The sequence below is a fragment of the Lampris incognitus genome, chromosome 17 (genome assembly GCF_029633865.1).
Source record: "Lampris incognitus isolate fLamInc1 chromosome 17, fLamInc1.hap2, whole genome shotgun sequence".
Lineage (NCBI taxonomy): Eukaryota > Metazoa > Chordata > Actinopteri > Lampriformes > Lampridae > Lampris > Lampris incognitus.
The window spans coordinates 21195505-21210383 of record NC_079227.1 but is presented as its reverse complement, the minus strand read 5'-3'; the positions used below and the strand labels follow the sequence as shown (position 1 = coordinate 21210383).

At 44.6% G+C, this 14879-nt stretch overlaps 2 protein-coding genes across 3 annotated transcripts; one reads left to right on the top strand and one right to left on the bottom strand.

Moving 5' to 3' along the window:
- Positions 1-175: 175 nt before the first annotated feature.
- Positions 176-4686, top strand: prr15lb (proline rich 15 like b). The gene is made up of 2 exons (XM_056297582.1): positions 176-362; positions 3483-4686. The coding sequence occupies exon 2, from the start codon at positions 3510-3512 to the stop codon at positions 3855-3857; it is 348 nt and encodes a 115-aa protein (XP_056153557.1). The 5' UTR covers positions 176-362; positions 3483-3509; the 3' UTR covers positions 3858-4686.
- A 5222-nt stretch (positions 4687-9908) lies between these two features.
- Positions 9909-14669, bottom strand: pnpo (pyridoxamine 5'-phosphate oxidase). Of its 2 annotated transcripts, XM_056297074.1 has the most exons (8): positions 14502-14669; positions 13890-14014; positions 13712-13811; positions 11470-11523; positions 11233-11361; positions 11036-11106; positions 10691-10876; positions 9909-10462 (listed from the first exon to the last, which is right to left on the bottom strand). In XM_056297074.1, exons 1-7 carry the CDS (start codon positions 14667-14669, stop codon positions 10711-10713), a joined length of 813 nt encoding a protein of 270 aa, XP_056153049.1. In that variant the 3' UTR covers positions 9909-10462; positions 10691-10710. The 2 variants fall into 2 exon arrangements, with proteins under 2 accessions (XP_056153049.1, XP_056153048.1); XM_056297073.1 differs by having other exon boundaries at positions 9909-10876.
- Between the last annotated feature and the right edge of the window lie 210 nt (positions 14670-14879).

Sequence of the window (14879 nt, the reverse complement as noted above, 5' to 3'; positions counted from 1 at the left end):
AGTTCACATTCTCTCTTTCTCTTTATGGTCCTCTTCCAATCAGGATGGGGTAGTCTGAGTCCAGAGTCCAGGGCCGCTAAATCACATGGATGCTGTTCGCTTGTGCTCTTGGCTGGGGCGGGCTTTAGGTGAGTGTTTGAGAAGGGTGTGTGTCTGTGAGAGAGCGAGAGCGAGAGCGAGAGAGAGAGAGAGAGATGCTGCACCTGCAGCTGATCACCTGAATGTGTCATTTCCAGAACGTCAACAGGGCAAGAAAAAGAAAGCGCATAAAAGGAGTTATATAGCCTGAAAAGATGGTGGGACAGGTGAACAACTGAAAGTATCTTCTTCAGCCGTTCACAGATCAGCTCATCGTCAACTAGGTGAGAAAAAGCTTCTTTTTTTAATTTCATATGTATGCATTTTCCTGAAACAATTTTTCCTCCCTCGCCAGCCCTCACAGAAAATGTTCCACTCAGAGCTTTACATCCGCTCGGTACAGTGTGCTCAGACACTAAGGGGTAGAGTAATAGATTAACCTGAATATCAATAATCAGACTGTTAGTGGATGTGGCACGGAGCAAATTCTTGACATTCCTGTTGCTTTGAAATTATCATTATGTTCACCGATAAAACAAAACAAAAAAGAAAAAGAAAGGTTTATTTCAGTTAATGATGTCGCTCGGCTTTGTAATACCTGCGGTTGTGCTCATGTTTAGAAATGATCATTATCATTTGTTTCTGTGGCTGAGTTAAAGTTCGATACATGCATAATGATTTCTCAGTGCTGGATGTAATAAAAGAAAATGTGAGCCTTTCAAGTTCCTCTCAGCTTTATGTGGTAGCTTGCTGTTGATGTTATATCCATTTAGGGAACCCACATTTAAAAAAAAGAGAAAAAAAGACATCCAGTAGAAAAAAAAATTATATAAGAAGTCAGTTGCTAATTGTCCAGAAGCCTCCTTCGGAATGTGGAAATATTGACGGCATGAACATGTAAGACGATTCCCCTCAGACTGATGCATATTATATTGTTATCGTTATCACGAGGCAGAGAAAACCTGAGCGAGGAGACACAAGGGGCCCTCGGTCGGCTCGTTCAACTTTGCTGCTACGCGTCAGCAGTGTACCTGGCACGGGGTGTGAAACCCGAGAATCTATAAAACTCCAGCTCAATAATGAGGGAAGCATACTCCTTGGTGCCCTTGCACCCTCCTTCATCGAGCTTGAACACAATAACATGGAAAAGGTTTGGCACTGGGTTAGTGATTTCCAAATGCAAGCACAGCGTTCCTTTCCCGCTGTGATCTGTGAGGCTTTGCATGGTGGCTCACCCGCACATAATAGAACACACGGTGACTTATTAAGGGACTCCATGGAGGGCCTCCTTTATGTCAACAGGCCTCTCTGTCTCAAAGGTCACATCTAAGCCAAACATGTTATTCTCAAAGAAGAGACGTTATAACATTACAGGCGAAGGTACGCTTTGGGCAGAAAGGGAAGTGTGCCCGTCCTTTGGTCTGACTAGCTGTGTCGCGGTGATGGACGTCCCGTGGAACAGAAGTAAACAATTTCCTTCACGTAACCACAGCCTTTGGGGGCGCACAAACACATAAAAGCCCTTGGTGGTCAGAAACACTATCTGTTCCCTGGGTATATGCATGCAACTAGGTCAGAAAGACAATAAGTATAATTAAGCAACAGTGTGCTAAGACAACTGAAGCACTTTGGCTATTATGTAAGAAGTGGCACTCAAAAAAAGGTCGCTTTAGCTACAAGGCATTATTGCCTCAACGTGAAATCCCAGTTTCCATTCGATAAACGCCGGTGTTCAGAAAACCAAGTTATCAGTAAAACATCATGCCGTGTGCTTCTCATACCATGTCTTAAATCTCAACATCACCTACAGGTGCCCCCCGTCAGACGATTCAGATGCAAGAGGGAGATAAGGGTTCCTGCAAAGGTCATGTGTATTTGCATAGGTGCCTCATGATAAAATGGCTTAACAAAATGTAGATTGTATGGTCTTTATCTTCCTGGCAGCCCTTATAAACTGGAAATCCTAGTGTTAGTAAATTTCAGCGATGAAGGTGTTTCTCTTTAATCCCAATGATATTGCTTTTGCACACGTTTCACACGGCACATCCCAGAGCAACGCGAGTACAAACATTACAAGAGAGTTTAAAAGGGGTCATATAAAAGCATAAACGCTACAAAGAGGCGGCTCATCCAAACCCCCCCCCCTCCCCAACTTGGGTGTAGGATATGATGGCTTATCTTATCAAAGGAGATGAACAATAACATACGGGACGGAGACAAGGATGATGTTTTGTTCCTTCTCCACATGATACAATGTTGCATGATGATGCTTTGATCCCCTAACTTTAGTTATGCATATGTCACATCAATCAGAATATTAGGATGAAATACCCAGAATATCAAAACCACGATTACATATCATTTGATCGCTTTGTATCCATGGCTGTGCTTGATATGATGCAAATACTGTCATTATGAAAGGCTGACAGCATTTTCATTTGATAAGGAAATGATTTTGGCCTAACTGTTGCCAGGGGACTGGGCGGCACACCTTTCATGCAGACTGTGTGTGCCTGTGTTTAGCCATATGTTCACATTGATCTAAGTCTTTTAAAAGAAAACGTTAATCCAGAGGCAAACAATTGTTTTGTGGCGCCGACAATAGTCTGCTCAATAGCAATAGTCTGAGTGATTATATAAGAAACGGCACCGCTTCTAATGTACCCTCGAGGCAACAGCTTGCTTTCTCATCAGCTGCAAGGCCTTTATTTGTTTTTGAGTTCATATCGAATCGCATGGGAAGGACAGAGGATACTCTTCAGATGCTCATTAATTCATCAGCTGAGAGCAGGTGTCAGGTGACCGCCTCCATTAGGTTACACCTCCTAATCCCCGAGACGTGCCGTACACGAACAGAAGCCACCCACAATTATTGTCTTCCATCTAAAGCTAGTCACGAGAGATCTACGCCTTACAGGAGAGTACAGACTAAGGGCAGTCTTTATCAGCCTGGCTAATAGGAGCAATCTGCTCTGCAAGGCAACTGCTGTATCAACAATGGGAAATTTGTTGTGCCAACCATGTCACATCACACGCATCATACCCACCATGGGCTCGACCTGACTTTGGTGTAAGCCTATTCATTATTCATCACACCATTGTATCAGAGGATATTAGTATCGTGTGAACAGCAAGGGATCATCATAGAAGCATAGCCTGCAGATCTCTTAGGAAAACATTACGACGACCCACAAACAGTTTGAATTAACCATGTTGAAAGGATACAAAATGAACAATTTTACCTGATGCTCAAATTCCAATGCAGTTTTGTACCACATGCATTGAATAATACATTCTATCAGCACTGTACTTGTAAATGCCGGATGTTAATGCAGCCATTATATTTCATAATAATAGTTTATGCCTTCGCTGCCCTAAGCCTGAACTCTTTGCTCTTCCTTCAGGTCAGACTTCCGGTCTCTGTGGGTGCCATGGCTGACCCTAGCTGGTGGAAACTGACCTTCACACGCAAAAAGAAAACTGAGGCAAAGGTGCTGTACGAGATCCCAGCAGAGTATGGCAGTAATACTGGGAAAAAGGAACACAGCAGTGGCAGTCCCGCTCCGTGCACGGACCCTATGGACAGCCAATTCAATGCCAGGCTTGAGAAGATAGTGGATAAATCTGCCGCCAAGGGCCGCCACGTCAAGGTCTCCCACTCCGGGCGTTTCAAGGAGAAGAAGAAGATTCGCGCCTCGCTGGCAGAGAACCCCAATTTTTTCCCTGAGCACAACCTCAGTAATGAGAACCATAAGAGCAACAAACAGACTGACAAATAGCATACACTCATGCACACACACACACACACACACACACACACACGTTTAAACACACAAGATGTATACAAGCGACACACTTATAATAAACGTTTAGAGGAGGGCTGAAAATTACACAAGCACAGCTAAATTTGCAGTGAATCTGCAATCTCACAAGGTAGTTTAAACACCAATGATGATGATGATGACTAAGAACCACGCCTGGACAGATAGGCTACCAGTAGTCACACTCACAACCACACCCATACAAACACATGGTATCAGTAGACAACCATGTGACGTTCAGAGGTGAGGGGAGGATTAGGCAAAAGACTGGAGGGAGGTCTATTTCATGATGAGATGCACTGTTTAAAGGAAAGACTTCTCTTGGGGGGAAAAAAAGAACTTGGTGTATATAAAAAAAAATTGCTTTGGAAGAAGTCTCAAGTTTGTATTATTGAAACATTTGCCATCCATCTTTGCCTCACCGAATACTAATTTATATGATTTTGAATTATTGTGTAAGTGTAGCGATTGACTTGGGGATTACAGATAATTAATTTTCAGCTGCAAGTAGAATTGAAAAACTTCTCCAGGGGAAAAGATAAAATTAGTGCTGGGTCAGAATATAGAGGCATAAGAAACGTATAATATGGTTTTTTTTTCAAACAGTTTGTATGACAAAAGCACAAGAAAACACATGTATGTGATAACTGTCTTTGAAACAGAAACATATGGCTACTCCACTGTTGTGGTAAATGTATAATTAAAACATGCTGTTTATATCCTCAAAGATGATACTTTCCAAAATTCTGGGATGAAACTTTTGTTTTTAATAAATGAATTAACGAGATCCTGATATGCAGATATACTTTGAATTTATTCTGGATTCAGTAAGAGGGAACCTCCTCTGATGTGTGTTATCATCCAAACATGGGTTTTCCCCAAAATGACCTTGACCAAATCAGATCTCCACAGATTTACAACAGGACATAATGATAAAAGCCTTGTCCCTAACCAAGCCCTGCTCATTAAGTCCTCTGAGATGTCTGAGTCCATGTTGACACCAACACTGACAGCAAACAGACTGTAGTTTTGTAATACATTTCATCAGGAAACATGAAGAAATTTACCAAAGCGATATTCCTCATTTTGGGACACATTTACCCTGCAGAGCAGGGGTCGGCAACCTGTTGGATGTTCCGTGTCACTTTACACAGTTTAAAAAAATACAGACCAGAATGCCAGTTAATTTTCATAATGAGCATTTATCTATTGCAGCTGCTTGTCTCCTTGTCTAGATTCCAAATGCCAAAAGCTCTACACACACACACACACACACACACACACACACACACACACACACTATTTGTGCTAATGTATGAACATTACTAGGGCACTTGAAGTCTTGATGTATGCTCAATAATCTAGGTAAGAAAGCCAAAGAAGGTTGAATCAGTTCGTCTGAATACAACGTTTATTGACATCTACATTTTATCCCTCAACTAAGTGCTAAATGCAGGTAGCCCCACCCTTATAAACAATACTGCAACGTGCACGGATAAGTAGACGCGTTAGCCCTTGGCTAAGGGGTCGGACCCTTTAGTCGTCTGGTTAACGTTGTCGCCTGCGATGCGGGAGGTACGGGTTCGCGTCCCGGCTGTGACGGTTGTCGGACTGCTCCACCCGAATTTGCTACATTGGTGTCAGAAGTGGGATGGTGAGACCGTGAAGTCACCGGAAGCGCGTGTGCCCACAGGCGTGAGGGAGTTGATATGCTGAAGCGCGGGGACGCGCTTCCCGAAAGAGGGGGGTAGTGTAACGTGCACGGATAAGTAGACACGTTAGCCCTTGGCTAAAGGGTCGGACTCTTCCGACTGGTTAACGTTGTCGCCCGCGGTGCAGAAGATACGGGTTCGCGTCCTGGCTGTGACGGTTCCCTGGCTGCCCCACCCGAATTCGCTACAATACAGCTGCATAACGACCGAAACCAACGACCAGTTTTATATGCAAATTGCCGTGACCAACTAGACTTTCAATGGCCATATGTACTATTCTCAGAGGATTGGGGAATAGTTGCAATGACAGCATTGTAAGATGGCGACCCCCCCCCCCCCCGTCCAGGGATGGACGTTCCCTCTTCACATTGATGGCCTCTTTGACTCTCGTTCAAACCAGCGTTCCTCCCTATCAAGGATGTGCACATTCTCGTCATTGAAAGAGTGGCCACTGGCATGTAGATGGGTCGCGTTATTATTTTTCCCACCTGGATTCCGGGAAGACCCGCCCCTACTCTATCTCTGATTGGCTAACCCTACCCCCACCCTAACCCTAACCAACCTAATCAACGGAGGCAACGAGTACTAGCCAATCAGAGGCAGAGTTCCCGGAGTGCGGGTCGGAAAAAAACAAGGCAGATGGGTCCTGACCTGACGTGTTAGCTCTCCTCTTGGCCAGCGTCTGTTTAGTTTCCCCAATGTACAACTCGCGGCAAACCTCCCTGCACTTAACAGCGTACGTACACTATATTGCTCTGCTTGTGCCGTGGGAACCGATCGTTGGGGTGGACCAACTTCTGGCGCAGCGTGTTTTGGGGTTTGAAAGCAACTGAGACGTGGTGTTTGGAAAATACATGTCTGTAGCGACTATGTGGCCATAATTCACTATAATAGGTTCTGGTCGCTTTAAGAAAAAGTGTTTCCGGGTTGACAGGATGAGCTACGGCGATGATTGGTTGGAGCAGCGCCATGTTGGTCGGGCTGTTGGTTGGTGAATAAAATAAAGGACGCGTTCGTGTAGTCAATGATGAGGGAACTTGTCTTTCTCTACTTTCCTGCAATTTCTACATTGGTGACCCAGACGTTTTGTCTGCTGGATGTTTCCGGAGACAACTTTTTCTGAACATGACTACTTGTGCAGTTTCTCTCAAACTGCCGGAGTCCTGGGAGTCGTCAGCCTCGGCTTGGTTCGCTCAGACAGAAGCGCAGGTCACATTGCGGGAAATCACCGCGGGCGCCACAAAATGCTATTATGTGGTGTCGGCTCTCGTTAGCTCAGCAGCAACCAGAGTGGGGAGCCTCTTCAAAAATCCTCCGCAGCATCATAAATACGAGACACTCAAGGCTCACCTGTTGAGAAATTTTCGATGCTGTGCGGGCCAGCCGGCTTTTCTTTCTACAAGGCCTCGGCAACAGTAAGCCGTCCGAACTCATGTACATGATGCCGGATCTCCTGGGAGAGCACAAACCCGACTTCCTCTCCATCCAGCTGTTTCTGCGACAGCTGCCGTCTCAGGTACGGGCTGCTTTAGCCAACACTGACTGTCTTGCTCTGGCCGAAGAGGCTGATAAGGTTTTCCTGGCTGGTCAGCAGCACTGCATGATCGCGTTTTCTCTTGCCCAAACATTTTCATCACTGCCCGGAGACAAAACTGTCGCCGCCGCAGAAACAGCTCCTCAACGGCGGCAGGACCACGGCGTGTGTTTTTACCACGCAAAGTTTGGACCCAGTGTCAACCGGTGCCGATCTGCATGCAGATCCAGCGTGGCGGGAAACGCCGGGGCCGGCGCTCATTAGTTTGGTGGCCATGTGCGTCGGCCGAACTGGCAGGCTGCTCTTCATCAAAGACACCATTTCTGGACGGCGGTTCCTGTGCGACACGGGCGCGCAGAGGGGCGTCCAGCCCGCATCGACAGTAGACATCCTGTCCTGCGGATATGCCCCCCATGGAAGCCGCTAAAGGCAGCCCCAGTCGCACTTATGGCACTAGGTTCATGGCGACAGAATAGTGCCAAAAAGCACTCGCGCGATAAAACATGCATTCGGGCGTATTATATTATTTCACAGTATTATATTAGTTCACACACGTAGATATTAACTGCAAGCGCGCACTCAGAGGAAACTGCTCCCCGAGAGAGGAAAAAAATGCTGCGAGCGAGGAGGAATCTGTGACCAGCGCGCCAAACAACCATTCGAAAATCACTCAGCTCTCTCGAAGTTGATTTCTGCTCGCGCGAAGTGAATTTTTGCTCTCTCGCCTGAAACTTTTGGCACAGTGGAGGAGGGAACCATGGTCGGTACTGGCTCTGCTGTGATTGGTCGTTTCTGAAGAGCAACATTTGATTGACAGCCCTCCTTTCAGAAAGCCCGGGAAGCGATATTATGAACCCTACATAGGCCTCGCCAAAATCCCGTTTCTGGCTTTGTCACGTGTGCGCCACCGTAGCAACGCGAAAATATGTTATGGGGTCAGCGCTCATCAAGGAAACGCTGTACACCCACAATTTAACCTGTCTAAGTTATCCACAATCAACATTAACGTTTTTAACTCAATCTTTGCTTGCTCCACGTTTGAGCATAGGATACTGATCAGCTTTCTTAAATGTGAGAAAGTCTATTTATTAGATATATGTTCATTTTCAGACAACTAACGTTACTTACCTCCGTTCTGTTGTTGACAGCCAGCAGTCCAAAATTACAAAAGCAGCCAGCTGTCCAAAATTGCGAAAAATACAAAATTACAAAATTGAAGGTAGCTAACGTTAGCTTTGCTTCGCACCGAGTTGATAGTTGATTGTTTCCTTAGCAACGCAGCGGAAATCCGGCGTCCGTTCGCGAGATTTGGGACAGGGTACGGGATTTTGGCGAGGGCTATGTAGGGTTCATAATATCGCGCCCGGGAAAGTGAACTCCCAGTCCCTGAAGAAGACGCCATTACCACTTTCGTTTTCGAACTCCGCTGCTGAGCAGGCATTTTTTCAGGTAGGATAACCTGGATTGAATTCGACTATTTGCAATGAATGAAAATAGTGGCTTTAGTAGAGTTTCATGAAAATATGTTTCTGAGAAATATGTTGTGTAGTGTAGTTAACTTAATTACCAGCATTAGTCTGCGTGCATTCTATCTAGATGAAATTTTACACAAGCCACTGTTTTCGTTCATCACAAATGCCCGAATTCAGCCAAGGGTTTCTTACCTGAAGTAACCTCTGCCCAGACGCCGTTGTCTTCTTCGTTTCAGCAGCCTTCCATGAGAAAAAGGCTGTCAATCAAATGTCGCGCTTCAGAAACGACCAATCACAGCAGAGCCAGTACCGACCATGGTTCCCTCCTCCACTGTGCCAATACCGCCCCTGGTTCCCTCCCCCACTGTGCCAAAAGTTTCAGGCGAGAGAGAAGAAATTCACTTCACGCGAGCAGAAATCAACTTGGAGAGAGCGGAGTGATTTTCGAGTGGTTGTTTGGCGCGCTGGTCACAGATTCCTCCTCGCTCGCAGCATTTTTTTCCTCTCGGGGAGCAGTTTCCTCTGAGTGCGCGCGCACAGAGATAATTTGCACGCTCGCAGTTAATATCTACGTGTGTGAAATAATATAATGCATGTTTTATCGCGCGAGTGCTTTTTGGCACTATTCTGTCGCCATACATGGTCCACCCGCCAGCAACGATAGCACTCCTACATCTCGGAGGTCACCACGGACATACAGCATGTTGCTGGCAAAATCAACCTGCCTCTCCAGGGCCAGGGGGCCGTCCACTTGGGTCTTGACTGTGGCCGCATGCCAGCTGACCAGGCCAACGACCCGGATGTGCAGGCTTTCAGGCGTGGCTTTCGACGACGCTGTCACCCCGCTCCTGTGCGACGTCTCCACGGGTCAGCCCCGGCCCGTCATTCCCACTGGCTGTAGGCGGCGTGTTTTCGACGCTGTCCATGGCCTCTCCCACCGTGGCAAAACGCCGTCCCAGACTAGGGGTGGCCAAGTTCATCTGGCACGGGCTCAAAAAAGACGTGAGAGACTGTGCTAACACCTGCGCGGAGTGTCAGCGCTCAAAAAAAGTATACTACAAAATATTTTATTGCTCCGCGAGCCCGTGTTAATGGCCTCGCGTGCCATAAGTTGCTGACAAATGAAGAGATTCAGGAGAACTTTTAACAGCTGGTGACATATTAAGTTTTTTTTACCCTTTTTGAATTATTTGAAGTACAACTATTAGTCGATATTGATTTATCCTGACATCTAGTGGCCAAAAAAAGCACGTAGTCTTCAGTTACAAATTAAACTTTATTATCAGGTATATTCGACATGTGAGAATATTCACTTAATCACAGTAAAGAGAAGGCAAAAGCCTGCATTTTGGCACAATTAACATCGTCAGCTCTTTTAATCTTGCTATTAAAGGGCAGTTGGATCCCAAAAGATTTAAGACAGAGACCATCAATCCACTATGAACTAAACACATTAGCAGCCATTTGTATTACATTAACATGAAATAGAGAGTGAAGTGTGACTCCATATAAGCGTACATATCAGCTCCACTGATACAGTATACCATTTACTGTGGAAAAGGGCACTGCAGTGGAGACTGTGATTTTCATAACATTAGTCACAAACAAACATTAAACCAGGCTGTTGAATATCCAAAGTTACAGTCAGTCAATAACTGACAGCATCCTGACAGACTTTGCACTCCTGAGTCAGCTGGTGCATTTCATGTATGCCACACAGTTAAATCTTACACCTAAAAACAACAAGATAAAGGTTCTTCAGTGCAGGCAGTATGTAGATAGTACAGTATGGTATACTGCAGCTGTACATGTAGACCGCATTTTGTCCGTCACTCATGAATACCACTGTGAAAACATTGAGAAGTCTCCATGATTTAGTTCATTGAAAGTGAAATGATATAGACTTTGCATGACGAATCCTTTTTGTCACCTGGCTAATAACATTAATATGTTTCAGAACAGCCTGTGGGACTGTAAACTTCAAGTGAGGTAAAGGTAATAATTTGTTTATTACTGATGAATTCTTATTCCAGACCCTCTCAAGCATCCTCCATATGACACAGTCTGTTTTACCCCAATAAAAAGGGTCCTCATCAAGGGGACAGTCGCTGGTACACCCAGCCTCCCTCTGCAGGATGCTGAAACACTTCCAAGGGCACATCTCCAATCTTAGGCCTTGTGAAGACAATACGGTCATGGAGTCTGTTGGTCTGGCCTTGCCAGAATTCTATCAAATAAGGTTTCACGATGTAGCCACCCCTATTGGAAAGCACAGGAAGGCATAGATGGTCCATTATGGCCAGATAAATGGCACGATGAAAAGGCCTTTTACAAAAAGTGTTGACCTTTTATAACGTTGCAAAGTAAACATACCAAAACATTTGCTATATTAATGATATTGATAATGATAATGTTTACCAGTATTCAGGCATAGGCACCTCTGTGTCCTTGTACTTTTCCTCTAGTTCTGCATTTTTTTGCCTTAGGTACTGCAAGAAAAAATGTAAAAATATAACACTACTACTACTACAATAATAATATTATGGAATAATCATAAAAAGTTGCCTTTTGCAGATTGCTTGTGTTGAATCTCATGAAGAAAGGGCACATCTTACATCTCTGTTAGGGACTGGAGTGCTTTGTCTGCTCACAACTGCCCCAATCTGGCTGCTCTTTGGACGGGAATGAAAGTAGTCGCAAGAGCTCTGGAAGGGAATCCGCTCCACATTGCCCTCAATGCGAATCTGAACATGGACATTCAAATGAATGGACATTCATTGCACAGTATATAGAGATTTCCCTTTCATTTCTAATTACCTGTAAACTGATAAATGCATGAGAGATGGTTGTACCTGTCTGTTAATGGGTTCCCAGTAGAAGACCAGACATGCGTAAGGATTGCTTTCCTGTGGACATTAAAGAGCTTATGAAAACTGGAATGGGGAAGGCTTCAAATGTTCATGAGAGGTAGAGTGGCTTCAGAACGTTTTCAAAAGACTGAAGAAAGCCACTTTATTTTGTCATTGTATTCTTACAACGAAGTTTGTTCTCTGCATTTACCCATCCTGTTATATAGGAGCAGCGTCTGGGGACCAATTTCAGTTCTTCTTTCCATTGCCTTGGTCAGGGGCACAGACAGGAGTATTAACCCTAACATGCATGCCCTTTTGATGGTGGGAGGAAACCCACACAGATACGGGGAGAACATGCAAACTCCACACAGAAAGGACCTGGGATGGCCTGGGGTTTGAACCCAGGACTTGCTGTGAGGCAACAATGCTAACCACTGGCCACCATGAGGCAGTGGTTAAAGCACTTTATTATGTTGTAGATTTAATTTTGAATAGATAAAATTGGCATTTTTGCCTGTCAGTGTACACTCAATAACCTATAATGATAAAGTGAAAACATGATTTTATAAATTTTTGCTAATTAAACTGAAATCTCTTATTTACACAAGTATTCAGATCCTTTGCTGTGGCATTCAAAATTGTGGTCAGGTGCATCCTGTTTGCTTTAATTATCTTTGAGACGTGTCTAGAATTTGATTGGCGTCCACCTGTGGCAAATTGAATTGATTGGACGGTTTAGAAAGGCACGCCTGTGTCTATAAGGTTCCACAATTCACACCGTATGTCAGGCCAAAAACCAAGCCATGAAGTCCAAGGAACTCTCTGTAGACCTCTGTGATAAAAGTTGTGATGAGGCATAGATCAGGTAAAGGCTATAATTTCTAAAATTCCATTTCTAAAGCTTTGAGTGTTCCCAGGAGCACAGTGGCCTCAATTGTAAAGTGTTACAAGTTTGGAACCACCAGGACTTCCCAGAGTTGGCTGTCTGGCCAAATTGAGTAAATGGACAAGAAGGGCCTTGGTCAGGGAGGTGGCCAAGAACCCCAACAGTCACTCGGTGACAGAGCTTCGGAGGCCAGAGATGGCAGTTGTAGGGGTGGGAGAACCTGATGGAAAGACGACCATCTCCGCAGTACTCTGTCAATCAGGCCTTTATGGAGTGAAAGGCATATGATGGGCTGCTTGGGGTTTGCCAAATGGCATATAAGGTACTCTGAAAGCATAAGGAAAAAGATTCTCTGGCCTGAGACAAAAATTTAACTCTTTGGGCAGAATTCCAAGCACTTCCTGGTGAACACTAGGTACTGCTCATCACCTGGCTAATGCCATCCCTACTGGGATCTTGTTGTTCTGTGGTTTTTGAATTGGATTTGGTGGGGGGCCTGTAGGCTATAAGCCATGCCAGAGCCTACAGGTTACTTCACTATTTTTCTGTCTTGTCTGTCAGTGTTTTAAACTTTAGCTGACTGTCTTGTTTTCTTATGATTAAGCACATCTGTGTAAAAAATGTTATGCCTGGGTTTTTTTTGTTTCATTTAAAAGAAAAAATTGTGGTGGTGGCAGTGTCATGCTATGGGGGTGTTTCTCAGCTGCAGGGATGGGGACACTGGTTAGAATTGAGGGAAAGATGAATGCAGCCGAATGGAGGTCCTTGAAGAAAACCTACTCCAGAGTACACGTGACCTCAGACTGGGGTGACTGTTCACCTTTCAGCACGACAAAGACCTGAAGCATATAACCAAGTCAACGCAGCAGTGGCTTCAGGACACCTCTCTACTGTCCTTGAGTGGCCCAGACTTAAACTCCATAGAACATCTGTGGAGACCTGAAGCTGGCAGTTCAGACGCTTCCCATCCAAAATGGCAGAACTTGAGAGGATATGCCAGGAAGAATGTGATAAAATCCAGGTGTGCAAAGCTTGTAGCGATTTACCCAAGACTGGACGCTGTAATTGCTGCCAAAGGGGCTTCTACCAAGTACTGAATTAAGCAAATAATTAATTGAATACTGATGTAAAAGAGATTTCATTTCTTGATTTATAATAAATGCAAAAATTACTAAACATGTTTTCACTTTGTCATTATGGGTTGAGTGTAGCTTGATGGGCAAAAATGGCAATTATATCCATTGAAATTTAAATCTACAACAGTGTAAAGAAAAAAAAAAAGTGAAGTCGGAATATTTTTTGAAGCCACTGTGAGAGCGTAAGAAACCAATGCACTTGGGAATGGAGGTAACTTACCAGCTCACTTCCTTTTCGACTTTCGTAGTTGGTAAAGAAGCGAAAGCCTTCATTGCTGTAACCTTTAAGCAGGACCATACGAGCAGATGGACGTCCATCGCTTTCCAGAGAGGGGAAAGGTTTACATTAAAAGGAGAACTCAAGAATAATGACATTTTTATGGGTAGTGGTAACTAACTTTGTGGCAGTGGCGATGCACATTGCATTGGCTTCTCCGATTGCAGGGCACTTCGTAGCGTCATCAAACCAGTTACCAAATTGCTTAATTGGGTCCAGGGAAACAAGTTGGTTCTCCTCAAAGCACTACGGGGGGAATAAATAAAATGATAAACGCAGCGTTGAGTTGATTCACAGAGCTTCGATGGGCATGAGAGTGTCTGTCACTTATAATGGGTCGGACTGTTTACACTTTGAAGACAAGTAATTGAGTAAGGTGCAAATGCCTTTGAACCTCTCATTCAAGAATCGGGGTCGGTTTTGACATGACATATATAGATTAGAAGGGGGGGGGACAAAGGTGACTGATCGCTGGTGGGCTCGAAAGTACAAGCGTCCAGGAATAATCCTACATAGTATACATGGAAACATAGCAAGGCATCTTCATGCATATTGTCCATGCCTGGCTCCGGTATATCACGTATACGGTATTATTGCCTTTGACCAATAAACTCCTCTGTTGACGCTATATTTTATAATGGCTAATCTTAAAGTGCAGCACCGAGGTCACCCTGCGTGAGCACTGGACTGATTATGCTTTGCAGTGTTGCATGCAAATCAACTCTTTACTCACTTCCTCGTCTCCTTTGTATTTCTTCCTCATGTCACTGAGATCCATGGCTTTTGTGCAAAGCGGCTGTGAAAAAAGGATTTGACGAGACACGGTGAAAGAGGGGGACCGGAGATCTGTCGCGAGCAAACTGACGTTTCTCAGGATACGTCTACTGAGTATGCGTCTCATTCTTGTGATTAAAAACGCTCTAACTGGCAGTGACGTAACCGCGCTGCCGACCTCACATATAGTACTACGCTACCGTTCGAGGAATTTTGTATTTCGTTGAATTGGCCGATTGTCATACACGTGTTGACAAAATATGCGATACAGGCTTGTTCATTATACTTTGCAAAGAATGCAAAATGGGATGTACCGTTATAATATGCAATATTAAGG